This window comes from Aulonocara stuartgranti (assembly GCF_965226115.1).
Source record: "Aulonocara stuartgranti genome assembly, chromosome: 5".
NCBI lineage: Eukaryota > Metazoa > Chordata > Actinopteri > Cichliformes > Cichlidae > Aulonocara > Aulonocara stuartgranti.
Window position 1 is genome coordinate 39,523,291 of NC_138943.1, and position 17,475 is coordinate 39,540,765.

General features: G+C 44.0%; 1 protein-coding gene across 1 annotated transcript; it reads left to right on the plus strand.

Moving 5' to 3' along the window:
- Window positions 1–229: 229 nt before the first annotated feature.
- ldlrad2 (low density lipoprotein receptor class A domain containing 2) lies at window positions 230–16,384 on the plus strand (the record flags this gene model as incomplete). Its single annotated transcript, XM_082534100.1, has 5 exons — window positions 230–314; window positions 5,548–6,039; window positions 14,322–14,471; window positions 14,614–14,754; window positions 16,104–16,384. The coding sequence occupies 5 exons, from the start codon at window positions 230–232 to the stop codon at window positions 16,382–16,384; spliced, it is 1,149 nt and encodes a 382-aa protein (XP_082390226.1).
- Between the last annotated feature and the right edge of the window lie 1,091 nt (window positions 16,385–17,475).

A 17,475-nucleotide genomic window follows, 5' to 3' on the forward strand; every position in this document is an offset into this window, starting at 1 on the left:
GATTGGTTGGGTGTTGTCAAGGAGATGACTGGACACGAGAGGATAAGGTTCAACTCGAATAACAAAGTAACAGAAGAGAGCAGCACACCGCTAAACAGACAGTCACACTCTTGCATGCTGCACTTTCTATTTTGGACAAATGTGACAAATTTAGTTTAAAGTGACTCTGTTAACCTGTGAACTGACTGAACCCTCCTCTGCTTTTCACGTTCGTATCCCAGTTTGGATAATGGAGAGCTGCAATCAGCGGGTGTTCACACTGCTGCTCCTGCTGCGCTGCTTCATGAGTCTCTCCACCTCGTCCATCGACACCAGTAAGTTTTTAACACCCGGATACAACTGTGTGAAATACTCCACAAACTCAACTAAAAGAGGCTTGGTGCACGTGTGTGTGCTGTATTTCTCTGTGCACAACGCTCTGATTGCGCTAAATATGTGAGAGTCAAAGTAACAAAACAAAGACATGCAATCATTTTTAAAATCTCTGTGAGTGTGTTAACAAGGTTTTTCCAAAGACACCAGCAACACATTTCAAATAAACCAGGCCAAGTTTATTTGTTAGTATTTCTACTAATTACTTCAAAAACATGAGAGGCTGAGACGTTCTAGTGCTTCAGTGTGTGCTCAGGCTGTACTGCTGTCCATAAAGTAGAAATCACTGACTAGGCTCAGGAACACTGACCCTGTATATCACACACGTTTTGCCTTCTACATAACTTCTGTTGAACTAAAGGTCTATGAAGACAGTGCCCAACAAAATTCGGCTTGTAATCACAAACAAGTGTCACAGTCCACCGTGTCCATTTCACAGTTTGCCTGTCCAAAGCCTGAAACGTCCCGCATGCAGAAGTTGCATTACTAGAAGGGGGAGATAATATATTTATAATATATATAAGTCGGTAGGAGGGATGGGTACCGTTATCCGGTGCCATGATGGCACCGGTTCTGACATAAACGGTAGTAACCAGACCGAAAAGCAGCGCACATTTCGGTGCTTTATTTCGGTGCTTTTTTTTCCTGAGCTGTGATACACTTCTAGCCAATCATTTTACGTTTCCGAGGATAGTAGGCGGGTCCAGGTACGTACGTTCTTTTAGAGCAGAGCTACAGATTAAAAATGCCCAAGGCGAAAGTCTGGCTGTACTTCACAGCAAAATATGCAAACTCAGCAGCAACAAGTGCTTTAAGCTGATACTGTGATACTGTCAAAGGAGGTAACACCTCAAATCCGATGAAACACCTGGCGCCGCATAGCGTTTTTTTTTTTAAAAGCCCAGAAATGCGCCGTATTTGATAGCTTGCTGCGAGACCTCACACCGAGCACATCTACTGCGGGTGTGGTGCCTGTTATCGGACCCGGAGTTAGCAACATCCCCAAAAACCCGAAGAGGAGAGTCCTGGCCCCTAGCCCTGCCAGTGTAGCAGAAATGATGAGGATGATGATGATGCAGCAGCAGCAGCAGCCGTTCTTCTCTGCGTGAGTAGCTTCATGTTGTTCTTGTAATTTACGTTGAGTAGGCTAACCACGTTATTACATTAATGCATGTAAGGTGAACTAGCAAACACCGTCGTAGTTACATGCGGCTGTCTTCTTGTTTGATGGCAGATACTCCCTTCACCCTGGCCAAAAAGGCTAAAATGACCAAAGAAAAAGTGGAAAACAGTTAAACATGAGAGGTTTTTGGACAAAGTTGGTGTTTTTTCCATTGTTTAAGCACTGCTTCCAGCCAAGAGTGATACCATATATGCCCTATAGCTGCAGAAAAGGCTAACATTGTTATCTTTTTACAAAAAAACAGCTGAACATGAGAGGTTTTTGGACCAATTTTGTGTTCTCCATTCTTTAAGCACCGGCACCGTTTCAAAAGTACCGATTTGGCACCGGTATCAGATAAAACCTAAACGATACCCATCCCTAGTCGGTAGTGAGATAAACATGTATGATGTACACTCCAGAGTCCTTCATCACTAGAAACAATTAAGCTAGGCTGCTAACATGTATTTGCTTGTAAATGTGTTCTGTGTCTTAATAAATTAATTATTGTACATGAAATATACAGATGGGAGCCAAATTCAAGAGCAAACCTAGACCAGACCTCTAAAGTAAGGAGATGTGATGGCTGATGTTGTTATACCTAAGGGTTTGTCTTACTTATGCTCACACCATATGAGACCAAATATTTTAATTGTGGGAGAAATTTAAAAGGTCAAAGTGGGACATGACCAGTAGCGTGATGGAGAATGACCGAGCTAAGATCCTGTGGGACTTCCAGATACAGAAGAATTGGTTCTTATACAGGACTTTTCTACTCTGAGCACTCTATACAACTCGTTCATTCACCCAATCACGCAAGCTAAGTTGTTAAGTGCTCCCTATCTAACATTCACACTCAGAGAGCAACATGGGAACCACTAACCTTCCAGTTAGTAGCTGACCTGCTCTACCACCTGAGCTACAACCACCCCGGACAAAATGGTGGTGGCTAACCAACCAGACATAGTGGTGGTGGACCAACTGAAGAAGACGGCCGTAGTGATAGATGTAGCAATACTGAATGACGGCAACATCAGGAAGTAGTAACACGAGAAGCTGGAGAAATACCAAGGGCTCTAGAAGATGTGGAGGATGAAGGTAGCAGTGGTGGCAATCGGAGCGCTTGGTGCAGTGACTCCCAAGCAAGGCGAATGGCTCCAGCAGATTACAGGAACAACATCAACAACATTGTCGAAGACCCAAGCTTGCAGCATGAAAAACAAAAGTTTGATGCTGATGCTTTGGTGCCTGCTTCCTGAACTGACACTGGGAGCTGGTTCCACCACAGGTGATGGTCCTGGTTGAAGATTCACTGAACTCAGAGTGCCTCCACACTCACCAGAATTCAGTCTAATAGAAAATATTCAGATTTGGTGGAATGGGAGATTTTGAACACACACAGTGGGATGCCTTCTACATCCGGGTGTCCCCAAACCACCACCCACCTGCTCTTGGATAAAGGACTTCTTGGTCAACAGACCCCAGCCGGTGAAGCTCGGCCCTCACCTCTCTTCCCCTCACACTCTCAGTCCTGAAACTGGGAAAATGGTGTGCATCAAACAACCTGACACTTAACGTCACCAAGACCAAGGAACTCATCCTGCACTTCAGGTGGAACAGAACTGCCTCTGCCCCCCTGCACATCAACGGAGAAAGTGTAGAGCGAGTGGAGTCCTTCAAATTCCTTGGCGTCCACATCTCTGCAGACCTCTCCTGGTCAACTAACACCACGGCGCTAGTCAAGATGGCCCAGCAGCGGCTACACATCCTAAGGGTGCTTGCACAAAAAGTAATCAGTTCTCTGCCTGTCTGTCTCTGTCATCCAGTACTGTACTGTGTATTTATATTTATATTAAGTGTATAGTTAAATTATTGTATAGTCTTTATAATGTGCTAAGGTACCCATGCACTTTTCTAGAGCTGTTTCTAATCTTCTTATACTATGTATAATGACAATAAAGGCTTTCAATTTAATTAAATAGTGTCGCTAACAAAGTGGCCAGTGAGTGTATTTCTGTTGTTTGTATGTGTTCTTGAGTGCTTGTACAGCTTAGGCACTGGACAAGCACTGTTGACTGGTTGTTGGTTGCTCCAGTCTGCAGGCCAAATATCCTTGAGCAAATTACTAACCCTAAGTTGCTCTCCAAAGCATCCATCAGTGTATGAGTGTGTGTGAATATTACGTAGAGAGAAAAAGTGCATGTTGTCTAAAACACTGAGTGCTCTGGGAGAGTAGAAAAGGACTATATAAGAATGGGTCAAATGACCTTTTTTAACCTCTAGGAACTCATGAAAGCTGCCCAAGAAAAAAAACAATTACTAAACTACAAAGGTTATCAAATCAAATCTAAATATAACCTGTGAGCATTGTGAATAACCCCTCGTCTGTCAGCTCAACAAATAGACTTAATTTACAATACATTTTTGAGAGATGAATTGAATTTTCAACCTGCAAAATTCTTTAGTGAGGCCTCTGTACCTTCTGGTCACCCGTGCATTGGATGTTATCCTCTCCAGGTCTTGTATTTACTTAGGCCATGTGGAGGGGATGAGCTGTTTCCCACCAACAGGGGCTCATGTGCCCTAGGACATTCAAGTTGCCATGGAAACAAAGCTAATAAACTTCAGGGGTGGTCATAAATTTCCTCATTATTTGGCCTGTGGCCCAGAGGGAAGGGGCCATGGGTGACAGTGTGGAGGCTGCCGGAGCCTGCTTTTAGATAAGCTGCGTCTTAGACGTTGGTCCCACGGTAGATTTAGCAGACCAGGTCTACAATGTTATGATATGTGTGTCCTCCGAGGATCTGCTCTTCAGATGTGGTTTAACTAACTCTGACCTATCAGGCTAAAATGGTCCTGTTCCTTGTCAGCCAGCTATTTTTCTGCCAAGGGTGTTGTTTTGACCTCCTTGGCATTTTAATAATTCTGTAACTCTGTTAAATTAAAACCACATTATGTTATTTTTCATGACTTTTGTTTAAATGGGCTTATTTAGCAAATATTGAATTTTTGGGTGTATGGGATCAAAAGGAAAAAAGTCACGACAACTTCTACCTAGAACCACCATTTAAACCTGTCCTGCATGAATTATGACACCATCAATCAGGATTTGAAAAAAGATTTTTGAGCTTAATTTTTTTTTAATTTACTTTTCAAAGAGTTTTTTTTACAAGTACACTGGCTGACCAGTGGGTGGCAGGGTATGGAGTGACACATCAGTGTGTAGTGATTTATGTGCAAGTATACCATCAACACTGACACAAATACAAGAAAACCACCTATAAATACCTGTCTACTGTAGTGAGCACTGTGTGTGAAAGGGTTAATGTAACACCAGACTGGTTAGCACACATTTTGTGCGCACATTTTGAGTTGAAGATTGATAAAAACATCCCAGAGCTAGCCAGAGATGACTGAAAAACATGGTAGCACCAGAGATACTCTGCATAGACCCAATAAGGAAGAAAAAAAAACAGAAAAGAAGAAGGAATTCAAATTTTAGTCAAGTGTAAACCAAAAAGCTGGTATCTTGGGTTGGTAATTGTGAACAAAATGGTATTCAGGTGGAAGCCTTCATCTCGTTTGCAAATCCATATCTGTGCTGATGTGCAAACGTTAGTTTCATTTTTTTTTAAAAAGACACTACTGAATTCTTTTGGTTTGTAAGAACATTAAACAATGAAGTCAGAGTTGCACAGTTTACAGAGAATGGGAACGCGAAAATATTCAGCAAGCTGAAATTTGTTGGCTGACGTTACACGACAATAGCTTTAAAATGAAAGGAAGGCAACATAAACTCAAACAACCATAATGGTTCGAAATACTTTAAAATACTGTGAAAAAAAAAAAACCCAAAAGCAACACAACTCAAAAACACAGAGTGTGTTCAGGTTAGCCCATTTTTAATAAAGAGAAATTGATCAAAGTAACCTTTTAAAAAAATCTGTAACAACCTTGCTTTGACTGTGTAATATGTGGGAAGTTAGTCTCTTGTTTTTTTTCTTCCCTGTCAGTGAATGTGGTAGATTTCTGTGGCCAGACAATCCAAGGTGACGGTATGATCATCAACTCACACCAGGAATCCAAGAAGTACTACTTTGTGATCATGGGGACTGATTGCCACCTGACAATGCAGGCCAGCTCTCCCAAAGACAAGGTCCAGTTCCATTTCCGCTTCTTCCTGGTTTACAGCTTGCTTAGAGTGGCCCCCCTGAGTCCTGCACCTGTCTTGCCAGAGTCTCTGTCCCCCCACGGTTCTGCCCCTCTCAGCCCCAGATCGGAGTCTACCTCTGGTGAAAACTCAGAAGATCCGTGTCATGCCGGCTCTTACGTTCAGTTCTATGATGGTCGGGACACAACCTCGCCTCTCTTGGGGCCTCCTCTTTGTGGGAAGAGCCCACCCCGACCAGTGCTGTCCACAGGAAACTACCTGACCCTGAGGCTGGTGACCAGGGGGACTCAGCCTCGAGTTGACTTTGTGGGGGACTTCACCTCCTTCAGACTGGGTAAGAAAAACACGGTAAAGGTTATGAAAATGTGTTTGAAAGTCAGTCTTTAGCTAAGAAACAGGAGACCTTTAATCAAACACATACTTTAGGAAAGTTCTGCTTTGTTTTACTTCAAATTCAAATTCAAATTTTATTTGTCACGTACACAGTCATACACAGTACGATATGTAGTGAAATGCTTGGACAACTGCTCGTGACCTAAAGAAAACAAAAAAGGAAAAGGCTATGAATAAGATAGGAAATAAATATGAAAAATTAAAAAGGGTAAATTTAACTAGGAAGGAATAAAATATAAATTAAGGTTAAAAATGAAATAACTGTACAACACAAATTAGAATGAAGGGTAAATTTAACTGGGAAAGAATAAGATAAAATATATAAATTAAAGTTGAAAATAAAATAACTGTACAACAAAATACACAATATAGAACTATATAAGAATGTATGAAGAAATATAAATAAATATATACACAATAACAGCAGCTGTACAAGTATTAACTGGAAATGAAGAATATAGTGTCCAGTGTTGTGCAATCCACATTACTTGAAGGTCAGCTGAAGTTAAAAGCGAAAACCCACAGCGATGACAGAAGAAGCTTATAAGAAACTGGAATAACACGTCTTGTATTTTAATGTAACATTTTATTTTGCAGATACAAAATGTCACTGGAGATTTAACAGGATAGACAGATGCTGCATCATTTAAAGTCAGTGTTAATTTAATTTGAGAAGTAGCGCTGGGGGCTTTTGGCCTACTACTCCTTGCAGAAACTCTCTAAATCCTTTAGGTGTCGTTGCTGCAACTTGGCAACTCAAAACGGGAGCTCTGTCCACAGATTTCCTACAGGACTGAGGTCTGGAGACTGGCTAGGTCACTCCTGCAACTTGTGCAGGTCTGCAGGGTTGTCACTGACAGCTCTTTGATTTTACCCATAGTAGTGCTGAGGTTGGAATGGAGAAAATCGGTTCTGTGAGCAGGTGTGATTTCTTTTTTTTTGCCTGTCCGGTTTGGTTCCTTAGCCATCAGAATTGATATCTGAAAGCCAACAAAGGCACCCAATGGATTTACTTTTCCAAGTGGATCATCACGGCCTTGCCGTTTTAGTCCATTTGATCAACCCTTGTTGTTATTTTTTATTTTATTTTATTTTCAGTTGTTACAGACGGGACAGACATGGCTGGGGGATAGGAAAGGAAGAAAGAGAGATGAAGGAACAGAAAAACAGAGGGGAAGAGGGACAGTGAGAAAGTAAACTTAAAAAGAAAAAAAATCTCCCAGATCACCTGTTGAGAGAAAAAAAAGAAAAAAAGAGAAAACAAGCAAAAAAAAGAGAGCAACATAATAAGTGTAAATAACAGTAAATACTAAATATTAAATGTTTTTGTGCAGCACGCAGGACCGACAGCACACAGTGTGCTTTGAGGTAGCAGCCAAGAAAAGTGTAGCTTGTCTGAACACCCGTGTGGATCAGTGCGCTTGTTTTCAAAAGGTTTCTCCATGTAATGATCTGCTAGAGGGTGTAGGGAGCCATAGCCCTGTCCCCCAGGGCATGAAGCATGCATGGAGGAGATCCAGGCCCCAGACATCCAGAGGCTCCAGAGTGCGAGAGCCCAAGGAGGTCCACTTTAAGGGCAACCATGCCACCCTCCTGAGAAGATTTGAGGAGAGCCCCAGACGAGAGAACTCCCAGCAGCCACAGAGCAGAAGCCAGAGGGAGCTGCAGTGGCGTGCCCGCGGGCTCTGCCGGCAGCCAGCTGTGCCAGAGTGAACCGAGCCGTAGGCCCAGAGGCCGGAGGGCCCCCCAATCCCCGGAAGAGGCCCGACCAAGCCATGGGCACCAGGACCCGCCAAGCGGCCACCAGGAGTGAGCCGGTACATACATGAGCGCCCAGCCCTGGACACCACCTAGACCCAGGAGATGTAACCCTTTCCCCTGAGGTGGAGACAAGCATACCGCTCCCGGCTCTGCAGCAGCCGGGAGGCCCTGCATCACAGACCCCAATTGGACGGCCAACTCCTCCTCCCAGCCTCTGCGTTCCAATGGCTAACAGAGAACGGGGGGGTGTGAAGACCCCATACCTCCCTCCTCCCACTCATGTGTAGTGTTGCTGCGTGCTGTTCCCAAGTGCATTTAAAACACGGGAGGGCATGGTGCTGCTGGCAAAGAACAGCAGGTGTCAGCACGGCCCCTCTCGAGAACCCTCAATGTCTACATGCATTTAAAATCAAGAGGCGGCCACCAGCACCAGAGGTGAGGTTCAATACACAGACCGTCCCCCACCCCCAAGCCCCTATATGTGTGTGTTATGAGAGTGTGAGTAATGCGGATGTCTAGGTTGTGGAATAAAATTGAGGCGCAGGCGGGGGTGTGTACTTCTCTGCACCTCCGGAAGTCCACTATCAACTCCTTTGTCTTTGCGACGTTGAGGGTGAGATGGTTGTCTTGACACCAGTGGGTCAGGGCGCTGACCTCCTCCCTGTAAGCCGTCTCATCACCGTTGGTGATAAGACCCACCACTGTAGTGTCGTCCGCAAACTTCACAATGATGTTGGAGCTGTTAGTGGCTGTGCAGTTGTAGGTGTAGAGTGAGTACAGGAGAGGGCTCAGTACACACCCCTGTGGAGCACCAGTGTTCAGTGTGATGGGGGATGAGGTGATGCTGCCCAGTCTGACCGCTTGGCGTCTGTCAGACAGGAAGCTAAGGATCCAGCTGCAGAGGGAGCTGCTCAGTCCTAGATCCTGCAGTTTCCTGTCCAGCTTCGAGGGAACGATGGTATTGAATGCTGAGCTGTAATCTACAAACAGCATCCTCACATACGTGTCTCTCTTCTCCAGGTGTGACAGGGCAGTGTGTAGTGTCAGGGCTATGGCATCATCAGTGGACCTGTTGTGGCGGTATGCGAACTGTAGAGGGTCCAGTGAGTCGGGTAGTGCAGAGCAGATGAAGTCCCTGACCAGCTTCTCGAAGCATTTGCTTACGATGGGGGTCAGGGCTACAGGTCGGCAGTCGTTCAATGAGGAGATGGTGGAGGATTTGGGTACAGGGACGATGGTGGCCATTTTGAAGCAGGCTGGGACTACAGACAGAGAGAGGGAAAGGTTGAAGATGTGCGTGAACACTCCAGCCAGCTGAGCCGCGCATGACCTGAGGACGCGGCCGTGAATCCCGTCCGGACCAGTAGCTTTGCGTGCGTTCACCTTCCTGAAGCACTTCCGCACATCCTCCTCAGACACAGTGTGCGCACTGACGTCATCCGCGGTGCGCACACTGTCCGGTCTCATGGTGTTCGCTGTGTCGAATCTAGCGTAGAATACGTTTAGATCCTCACACAGAGAGGCCGTGGTCTGCGGTGTGCTGGTTTTCCCTCTAAAGTCTGCGATCGTGTTTAGTCCCTGCCACATACTCCGAGGGTTGTCAAACTGTTGCTCCACCCTGTCCCTGTACTCACGTTTGGCTGCTTTGATCGTCTTCCGGAGTTGGTAATGTGCGTGTTTGTAGTCCGATGTGTATCATGCAAATTCCTGAGATCAGATGGCCCTTTAGATGCAGATGGACAGCTGAGTCTTGTCCTGTGGAGGTGGCTTCTCTATGTTGTGCCATGCACTTGTGAAGTTTGCACTTTCCATCTGCATCTAAAGGTCAAAGGTCACTCTTTCGAGGATGCCAATGTTCACATTTTGGACAGAGAGGACAGATGGTTTGAAAGAGGAGTGAAAGAAGCATCTATGTCCACTGTGAGCGACCATCTTTGAACAGAGGCGGGGGTTTACGACACCAACTCTCTGCCATCTATAATCCAGTTTTGAGATCCCTTCCCAGACGCCTTAACGCCCACTCACATCCTGGGCCATCTGACCTCAGGAATTCGCATGATAAGGTGGGGCCAGGTTTCACAATGAGCTCACCCGAAACTCTGGCTGATTGGGACCCACACCCAGTTTCACACCTTGGCTCAGGCGATTAGAGGATCATCAGGGGGTCCTTTTGTCCCTCTGTGGGGCGTCACTCCCACTAGGTTTATATCTGGGACTCTCCACCATTTGACCTTAGAACTGAAGAAGCTTCTCGGATGAGAGGTGAAACGTCTTCAAGCAACTTAAAGAAGTCCAGACGCTTTTCTTTGAAAGCTCCTTTGACAACAACCACTGATCAATGATCCTTGAGTCATGATCAGTGACCATGGGAAACCTGGTCATTGATCCACTCTTTGTGGATGTACACGACTTAAATCAATGTGGAAATCAATTTACTGACTGGTGGAATTCAGTCAGTGAATCTTAGCATCATCAGCAAAATTCACATGAATCGCTGCTACACTTGATGTAACCTTACTCTGACCATGAAACTACAGCCATAGTGTATCAGTCACACACTGTTCTTTACTTTAAACCCATCACACTACAACTAACTAACCTGTTTATCCTGCAGAGGATTTTAATGCAGCCTTTGAATAACACACTTAGTTTGACTCAGTTTGTTTTGCAGCATGTTTCTCAATGTGATAAAACATAATGTCACATAGACTTAATATCTGATTAAAAACACGAGGACCTACATGGAAGCTTTAAATTCCCAGTCTATCAAGCAATACTGAGCATCCTTCCCTTTAAATCCAAGCTCTCTTCTTCCTCTCCTGTCCTTCTGTCTTAGTCTTTGGCCATGGAGTCTTTCTCCATGGTAATGTCTTTCATTACCATATGGCCAGAGGGTGCCTCTCAGCAGCTGCAGGACTGTTTTGACAGGACTAACTGGGATATCTTTGAACATCAGGAATTCAATTCAATTTTATTTACACAGCGCCAAATCACAACAACAGTTGCCACAAGGCACTTTATACTGTAAGGTAGACCCTACAATAATACATAGAGAGAATAACCCAACAATCATATGACCCCCTATGAGCAGCACTTTGGCAACAGTGGGAAGGAAAAACTCCCTTTGACAGGAAGAAACCTCCGGCAGAACCAGGCTCAGAGAGGGGCGGGGCCATCTGCTGTGATTGGTTGGGGTGAGAGAAGGAAGACAGGATAAAGACATGCTGTGGAAGAGAGACAGAGGTTAATAACAGATATGATTCAATGCAGAGAGGTCTGTTAATACATAGTGAGTGAGAAAGGTGACTGGAAAGGAAAAACTCAGTGCATCATGGGAATCCCCGGCAGCCTATGTCTATTGCAGCATAACTAAGGGAGGATTCAGGGTCACCTGGTCCAGCCCTAACTATATGCTTTAGCAAAAAGGAAAGTTTGAAGCCTAATCTTGAAAGTAGAGATAGTGTCTGTCTCCTGAATCCAAACTGGAAGCTGGTTCCACAGAAGAGGGGCCTGAAAACTGAAGGCTCTCCCTCCCATTCTACTTTTAAATACTCTAGGAACAACAAGTAGGCCTGCAGAGCGAGAGCGAAGTGCTCTAATAGGGTGATATGGTACTACAAGGTCATTAAGATAAGATGGGGCCTGATTATTTAAGACCTTGTATGTGAGCAGCAGGATTTTGAATTCTGGATTTAACAGGAAGCCAAAGCAGGAGAAATCTGCTCTCTCTTTCTAGTCCCTGTCAGGACTCTTGCTGCAGCATTTTGGATCAGCTGAAGGCTTTTCAGGGAGTTTTTAGGACTTCCTGATAATAATGAATTACAGTCGTCCAGCCTGGAAGTAATAAATGCATGAACTAGTTTTTCAGCGTCACTCTGAGACAGGATATTTCTAACTTTAGAGATGTTGCACAAATGGAAGAACGCAGTCTTACATATTTGTTTAATATGTGCGTTGAAGGACATGTCCTGGTCAAAAATGACTCCAAGGTTCCTCACAGCGTTACTGGAGGCCAAGGTAATGCCATCCAGAGTAAGAATCTGCTTAGATACCATATTTCTAAGCTTTTCAGGGCCGAGTACAATAACCTCAGTTTAATCTGAATTAAGAAGCAGAAAGTTAGCGGCCATCCAGGTCTTTATGTCTTTAAGACATTCCTGCAGTTTAACTCATTGGTGTGTGTCATCTGGCTTCATGGACAGATAGAGCTGGGTGTCATCTGCATAGCAGTGTAAATGTATGCTATGTCTTCTAATGATACTGCCTAAGGGAAGCATGTATAATGTAAACAGAATTGGTCCTAGCACTGAACCCTGTGGAACTCCATAATTAACCTCAGTGTGTGAAGAGGACTCTCCATTTACATGAACAAATTGGAGTCTATTAGATAGATATGATACAAACCACTGCAGCACAGTACCTGTAATACCTACAGCATGTTCTAATCGCTCTAATAGGATATTATGGTCGACAGTATCGAACGCTGCACTGAGGTCTAGCAGGACAAGCACAGAGATGAGTCCACTGTCAGAGGCCATGAGAAGATCATTTGTAACCTTCACTAAAGCTGTTTCTGTGCTGTGATGAGCTCTGAAACCTGACTGAAACTCTTCAAATAAACCTCTGCAGATGATCTGTTAGCTGTTTGACAACTACTCTTTCAAGGATGTTTGATATAAAGGAAGGTTGGAGATTGGCCTATAATTAGCTAAGACTGCTGGGTCTAGAGATGCTTTTTGAGTAAAGGTTTACTCCATGCTGCCGTAACACACCTGGAGCTATGTGTGGATGCTTTTCATGGATTACTGCTAAGCTTTTAACACCATTCTTCCACACAAACTGGTGGTTAAGCTACAGGACCTGGGGCTTCCATACAGCACCTGCATGTGGCTCAACAGCTTCCTCTCAGGCTGTAGACAGAGAGTGAGAGTTGGCCATCACACATCCTCAGCCCTGAGCCTCAGCACTGGCTCACAGAGACTGCTGGTGTCCTTCTACAGAGCCACCAACAGACACAGACCTATTGCATATGCATCTGGTACACTAGCTGCACCGTGGCTCAGAGAAAAGCACTCCAAAGGATCATTAACACCACCCAAAGGATCACTAGCTGCCCTCTCCCCACACTGGAAGATCTACACAATACCCACCGTCTTAAAAAAGCTGCTGCTACTAAAAAATGTCCATCACGCCACTCTTGAATTGATCTATGCGCTGACTGAAGCATGTATGTGGGAATGTATGTGAATGTGTGCTCATACTACTTTTATTAGCACTTTAAGTGTTTTATTTATTGATTTTATTGAATTTTATTGTTTTATTTATACTTTCACATTTTTATTTTTTATGCACTGATCGGGGACCACTTATAATGTGGTTGTACCTGTGACAATGACAATAAAGACATTCTGATTCTGATCTTTGAGTGAAGTTAGCTCTCTTTCATTTCTCTCCCTGTCAAATATGGCAGCTGGACCTTTAGCTGCAACACACTGAGGCTATGTCCACACATCATTTTCTCTCCATTTTGGCCTCCCACACTGAGACAGCGTTTTCCTCAAGGGAAAAACGCAGCGTTTTGAAAACGCTCTCGAAAACGCTGCCCCGGCGCAGTGTGGACACTAGAAAGCGCAGACTTTCTAAAACGATGACACATTTTAGTCATGTGATGCAGTCATGTGACCACTTAAAAAGAGATAGTGGAGTGCATTACAGCAGTTGTTTTGATTGCTCTCAATTTTGACAGCCCTAAAAAAGATTATTATCAGTTTGTACATGCTCCAGATAGCTTTACTTCAAATTCTTTCATTCCTACTCGCTTTTGCACCTGTGGACGCACAACTCTGTGAAAATGACTGAAAACGCTAGTGTGGACGCGGAGCGTTTTCAGACGAAAACGCCGTTTTCAAATCTATCTAGGCTAGTGTGAACGTAGCCTGAGAGACAAACTGCACACACACAGTTTGTGTTTGTTGAGTTGATAGAAACGCTGTGTTAGAAATTACCTCACACTTAAAAAGTATTACTCTCTTTATGTTGGCTCCTCTTCTGTAGGGCTAGCTAGATGCTGAAGTACCACAGCTTACAGACAGTTGCAGTCGTTCTAGTGCTGTGGCATAAACCAAACAAATTTGGCAAAATTCTAATCGGTTTGATGTTTGACGCATTCAACTCAAATCCATCAAACCAAAAGTAACAAGCCTGTCAGGGAGTAAAAGTAAAAAGCAGTCAGGAAATAAACTTCTCAAGTAAAGTACAGATACATGTTCTTAGGTAGAGTAAGGAAGTATTTGTACTTCGTACTTCCCACCTCTGACCGTACCTACCATACCTATTTTCTGTACAAGGTAGAAATCCATTGCATGCACTGAATGTGTGTGTCAGTATTCAGTGGCAGTAGTCTACCCACTACCAAAGTAATCCCTCTTTTTCACTTTCTTTGTTGTCTTCTTCTTCCTTCAGGTTTTAATCAATCAGATTGCAGCAATGAGCCTTACTTCACTTGCAGGAATGGAAAGTGCATCCCTCTGAGTTTGGTGTGTGATGAAAAAGGCATTGATAACTGTGGGGATGGAAGTGACCTGGAGGAAAACCTCACCACAGGCTGCAAAGGTCAGTTAGGCTGATACTTACTTAATTAGGAAATTTGAGGATTTTGGAATACTGTAAACAGTTTAAGAAATGTATTGTAAAGCTTACCAGTGAAACACCATTTGTAATATTTAATAGCTGACCCAAATCTGTCCTTCTTCAGAAGGTCAAATTTTACCTCCTGAACCTTCACCAGCAATAGCAACCCCTCCTCATCCCTTTCTGAGTCCACCCACTGTGCCCTTCCTGACACGTATGAACTGTGGTGCGCCGATTGGTCCTCCCAATCCTGAGTCGGTAGCAGGTACGTAAACTTGCAAAGACAGTGCTTACACCCTGCAGTCAGTTGGCTGCTAAATAACAAAATTCAGTTGCACTCAAGAGTAGTCCAATAAAATTTCTTCAGTCATTGTTTCCCAGAAGATCATTATCAGATGTGATGTGGCCAGTAGGGGTGACTGTGGAGGTGTCAGACTGTTTGAAAGCCTCGTTACAATTCTGGCACAATTGCTTTAAATGCTGCAGCTTTTACAAAGCCTCGCTTTGCCCAGCGCTACAGAGCTCTATCTAGAGGAGCAGACTGCTTGCTTTCAGTGGTCAGAATTTCATTCATGTGCTTAATTTATTGTGGAGAAGTAAGTTATAGCAAATATCTACAGAGCAACATAATCATAGTCAAAGTGACCATTCAGTTGAAATAGTGGAGGGTTTTTTTAAAATATATTTTGGCCCTTTGTTCATATTCAGATATACTTTTAAGGAACTCTCTGCAGCAGGAACATAAAGAGAGGCTCTGAAGTGCTGATGGATGGTCAGGCAATCTGTGGTTTATGACTTTTTGTCACCGTTTGTTTGGTAGAGAACTCAATCGCAGGACTCAGAAGCTTAGGGAGAAGATGAAGGGTTTATTTGTGATATTGCACCAGGTGAAGATATATAAATATATACAATGGGATAAGAAAACACAGGGCTCGAGGGAGTCCAAGGCTGAGGGAAAGGTCTGAGGCAGGCACCAACATTAGTTCTTCTTTACTCCGTCCGTGACTCACTCAAGCAGTCTGATCTAAAACGCTCACCGTCACTCACACACATCCACAGAGTTCAAAGCGACAGGGGACACAGGCAGGGGATCTGGGAAGCCTGTACACAGGGGAAAATACGTCAGGGAGAAACTCTGAGAAATCTCAAGGAAAAGATGCTCAAGTGGCTGGGCTACACTGACACTATTCAGTACAACGATCCAGCGAGGAAGCAGTCGCCTGCCATCTTAAGTAGTCTGCCAGGTAATCACTCACAATGAGAAGCCAGAGTAGGATTAGCATGAATGAGCAACAGGTGTGCGTTGAAGGTGGGTGCAGAGGTGGGGGAGCAAGGTCCAGCTCTGCCCTGGTGGGAGAGGCGAAGGCAAAAAAAAACACACCACACCGGATCCTGAGATTCGTGACACTTTTTTTATGAATGGATGATCAATGGGCAGGACATTTCCAAGTCCATGGACCCTGTTGGGTATCACTGAATTGTTGACTATTGTTTTTTTGTGAGGTGGAGCTTCCCCACCACACACATAAATGAATGTACTTTTTCACTGCTGCTGTTTATTTAATTATGACTGTCATTTCCGATACAAATAACTATACTTTGTTTTAACTCTAGACTCCCCTGCCTCTTTGTCCCTGTTGGTTCTCTACATCATCATGGGCATGGTGACAGGTGGCATAGTGCTCTGCTGGTGCTTCTGGTCACCTGGCTGCTTCATGTGGCGAGTTAGCGCCTGTCGCTTCTTACCCTGCTGCAACTCAGCCTGTGCCTCATGCCAGTTGTGCACTCACAGCTGTATCCGCAATAAGGAGCACCGACCGGGAAAAGTCACTCCACACACACATGCCAGTGGCACACCGATGGGGACCGCGGTGGTTACTACAGCAGGTGTGTAAAGCAGCAGGACTGTCCAACAGGTCACGATTGGTACACAGAGATATGGCATGGACATGAATCATGAAGGCTGAGTGGTGTGTGACGATGTGTGAGACTCTGGCATGCACAGATCTGATGGAGTCGATTAAATGTGTTTTAAATGTAATCACACAGGTGGTGTTGTTTATGTTACTATGAGAAGATAAAGCAGGATAGAATTTATATCTGCAATTTAGTATGAAAGTATGTGATCAGTGTTTAGTCATATACATGCTATTTTCACTCTGTCTTTGAAGTAACTGTTTAGTCATGCTGTGAAAATATACCACATGTCCACAAAGTATGCTGAGGTCATATACTGAAGAAACAGCAGTGGAGTGGCCCACCTGGTGACAACAGCTGTTTGTCCCTTTGAAAAATTCACTTTTCACTCTCCATGCTGACATACTGTGGGGGAACATAACTAATCCATCCCCTGATAAATTTGTAATGTTTCTCAGTTCCAAAGAAATGAACAGTCTCTAATAAAACCCAGAAAACCACATAACAAACGCTATAAATTGATTTGGATTTCATTAAGTGAAATTCGTGGTGAACCTGTCCAATGCAGCCAGAATACTGCTTCCCACAGATTGGTTGTGTGCCCATGTACCACACAGATCCTAATCAGTCAATGAATTAATCAATCAGAGACTGCTAACCTCAACTCATTATTTGTATAAAGCACTTCTGTCTGCAGAACCAGTTCCTTCATTCCGACCTATCGACCACAAAGGGTAAGACCAAATAGCTGATAAAGGAAGTCAGGGACACAATTGTAGACCTGCACAAGGCTTGAATGGCCTATAAAACCATCAGCAAGTACTAAGTCCTGTTTCTCTTGGGAATCAAATAAGGAAAATTGTGTTCGTTAAGTTAGTTCTTTGATGTAACAATGCTTCTTGGCAATAAATCTAATAACTCTAAAAGGCTGTGTGTATGATGCCACATTTTTAAGGAAACAGCATTTGTATTTGTGTTGTCTCTTTATTTTGAACATGTTAAAATAGTATAACAACATCAACAACAGAGAAAAAGGAGACAAACAAACAAAGAAAAACAAAAGCAAAAC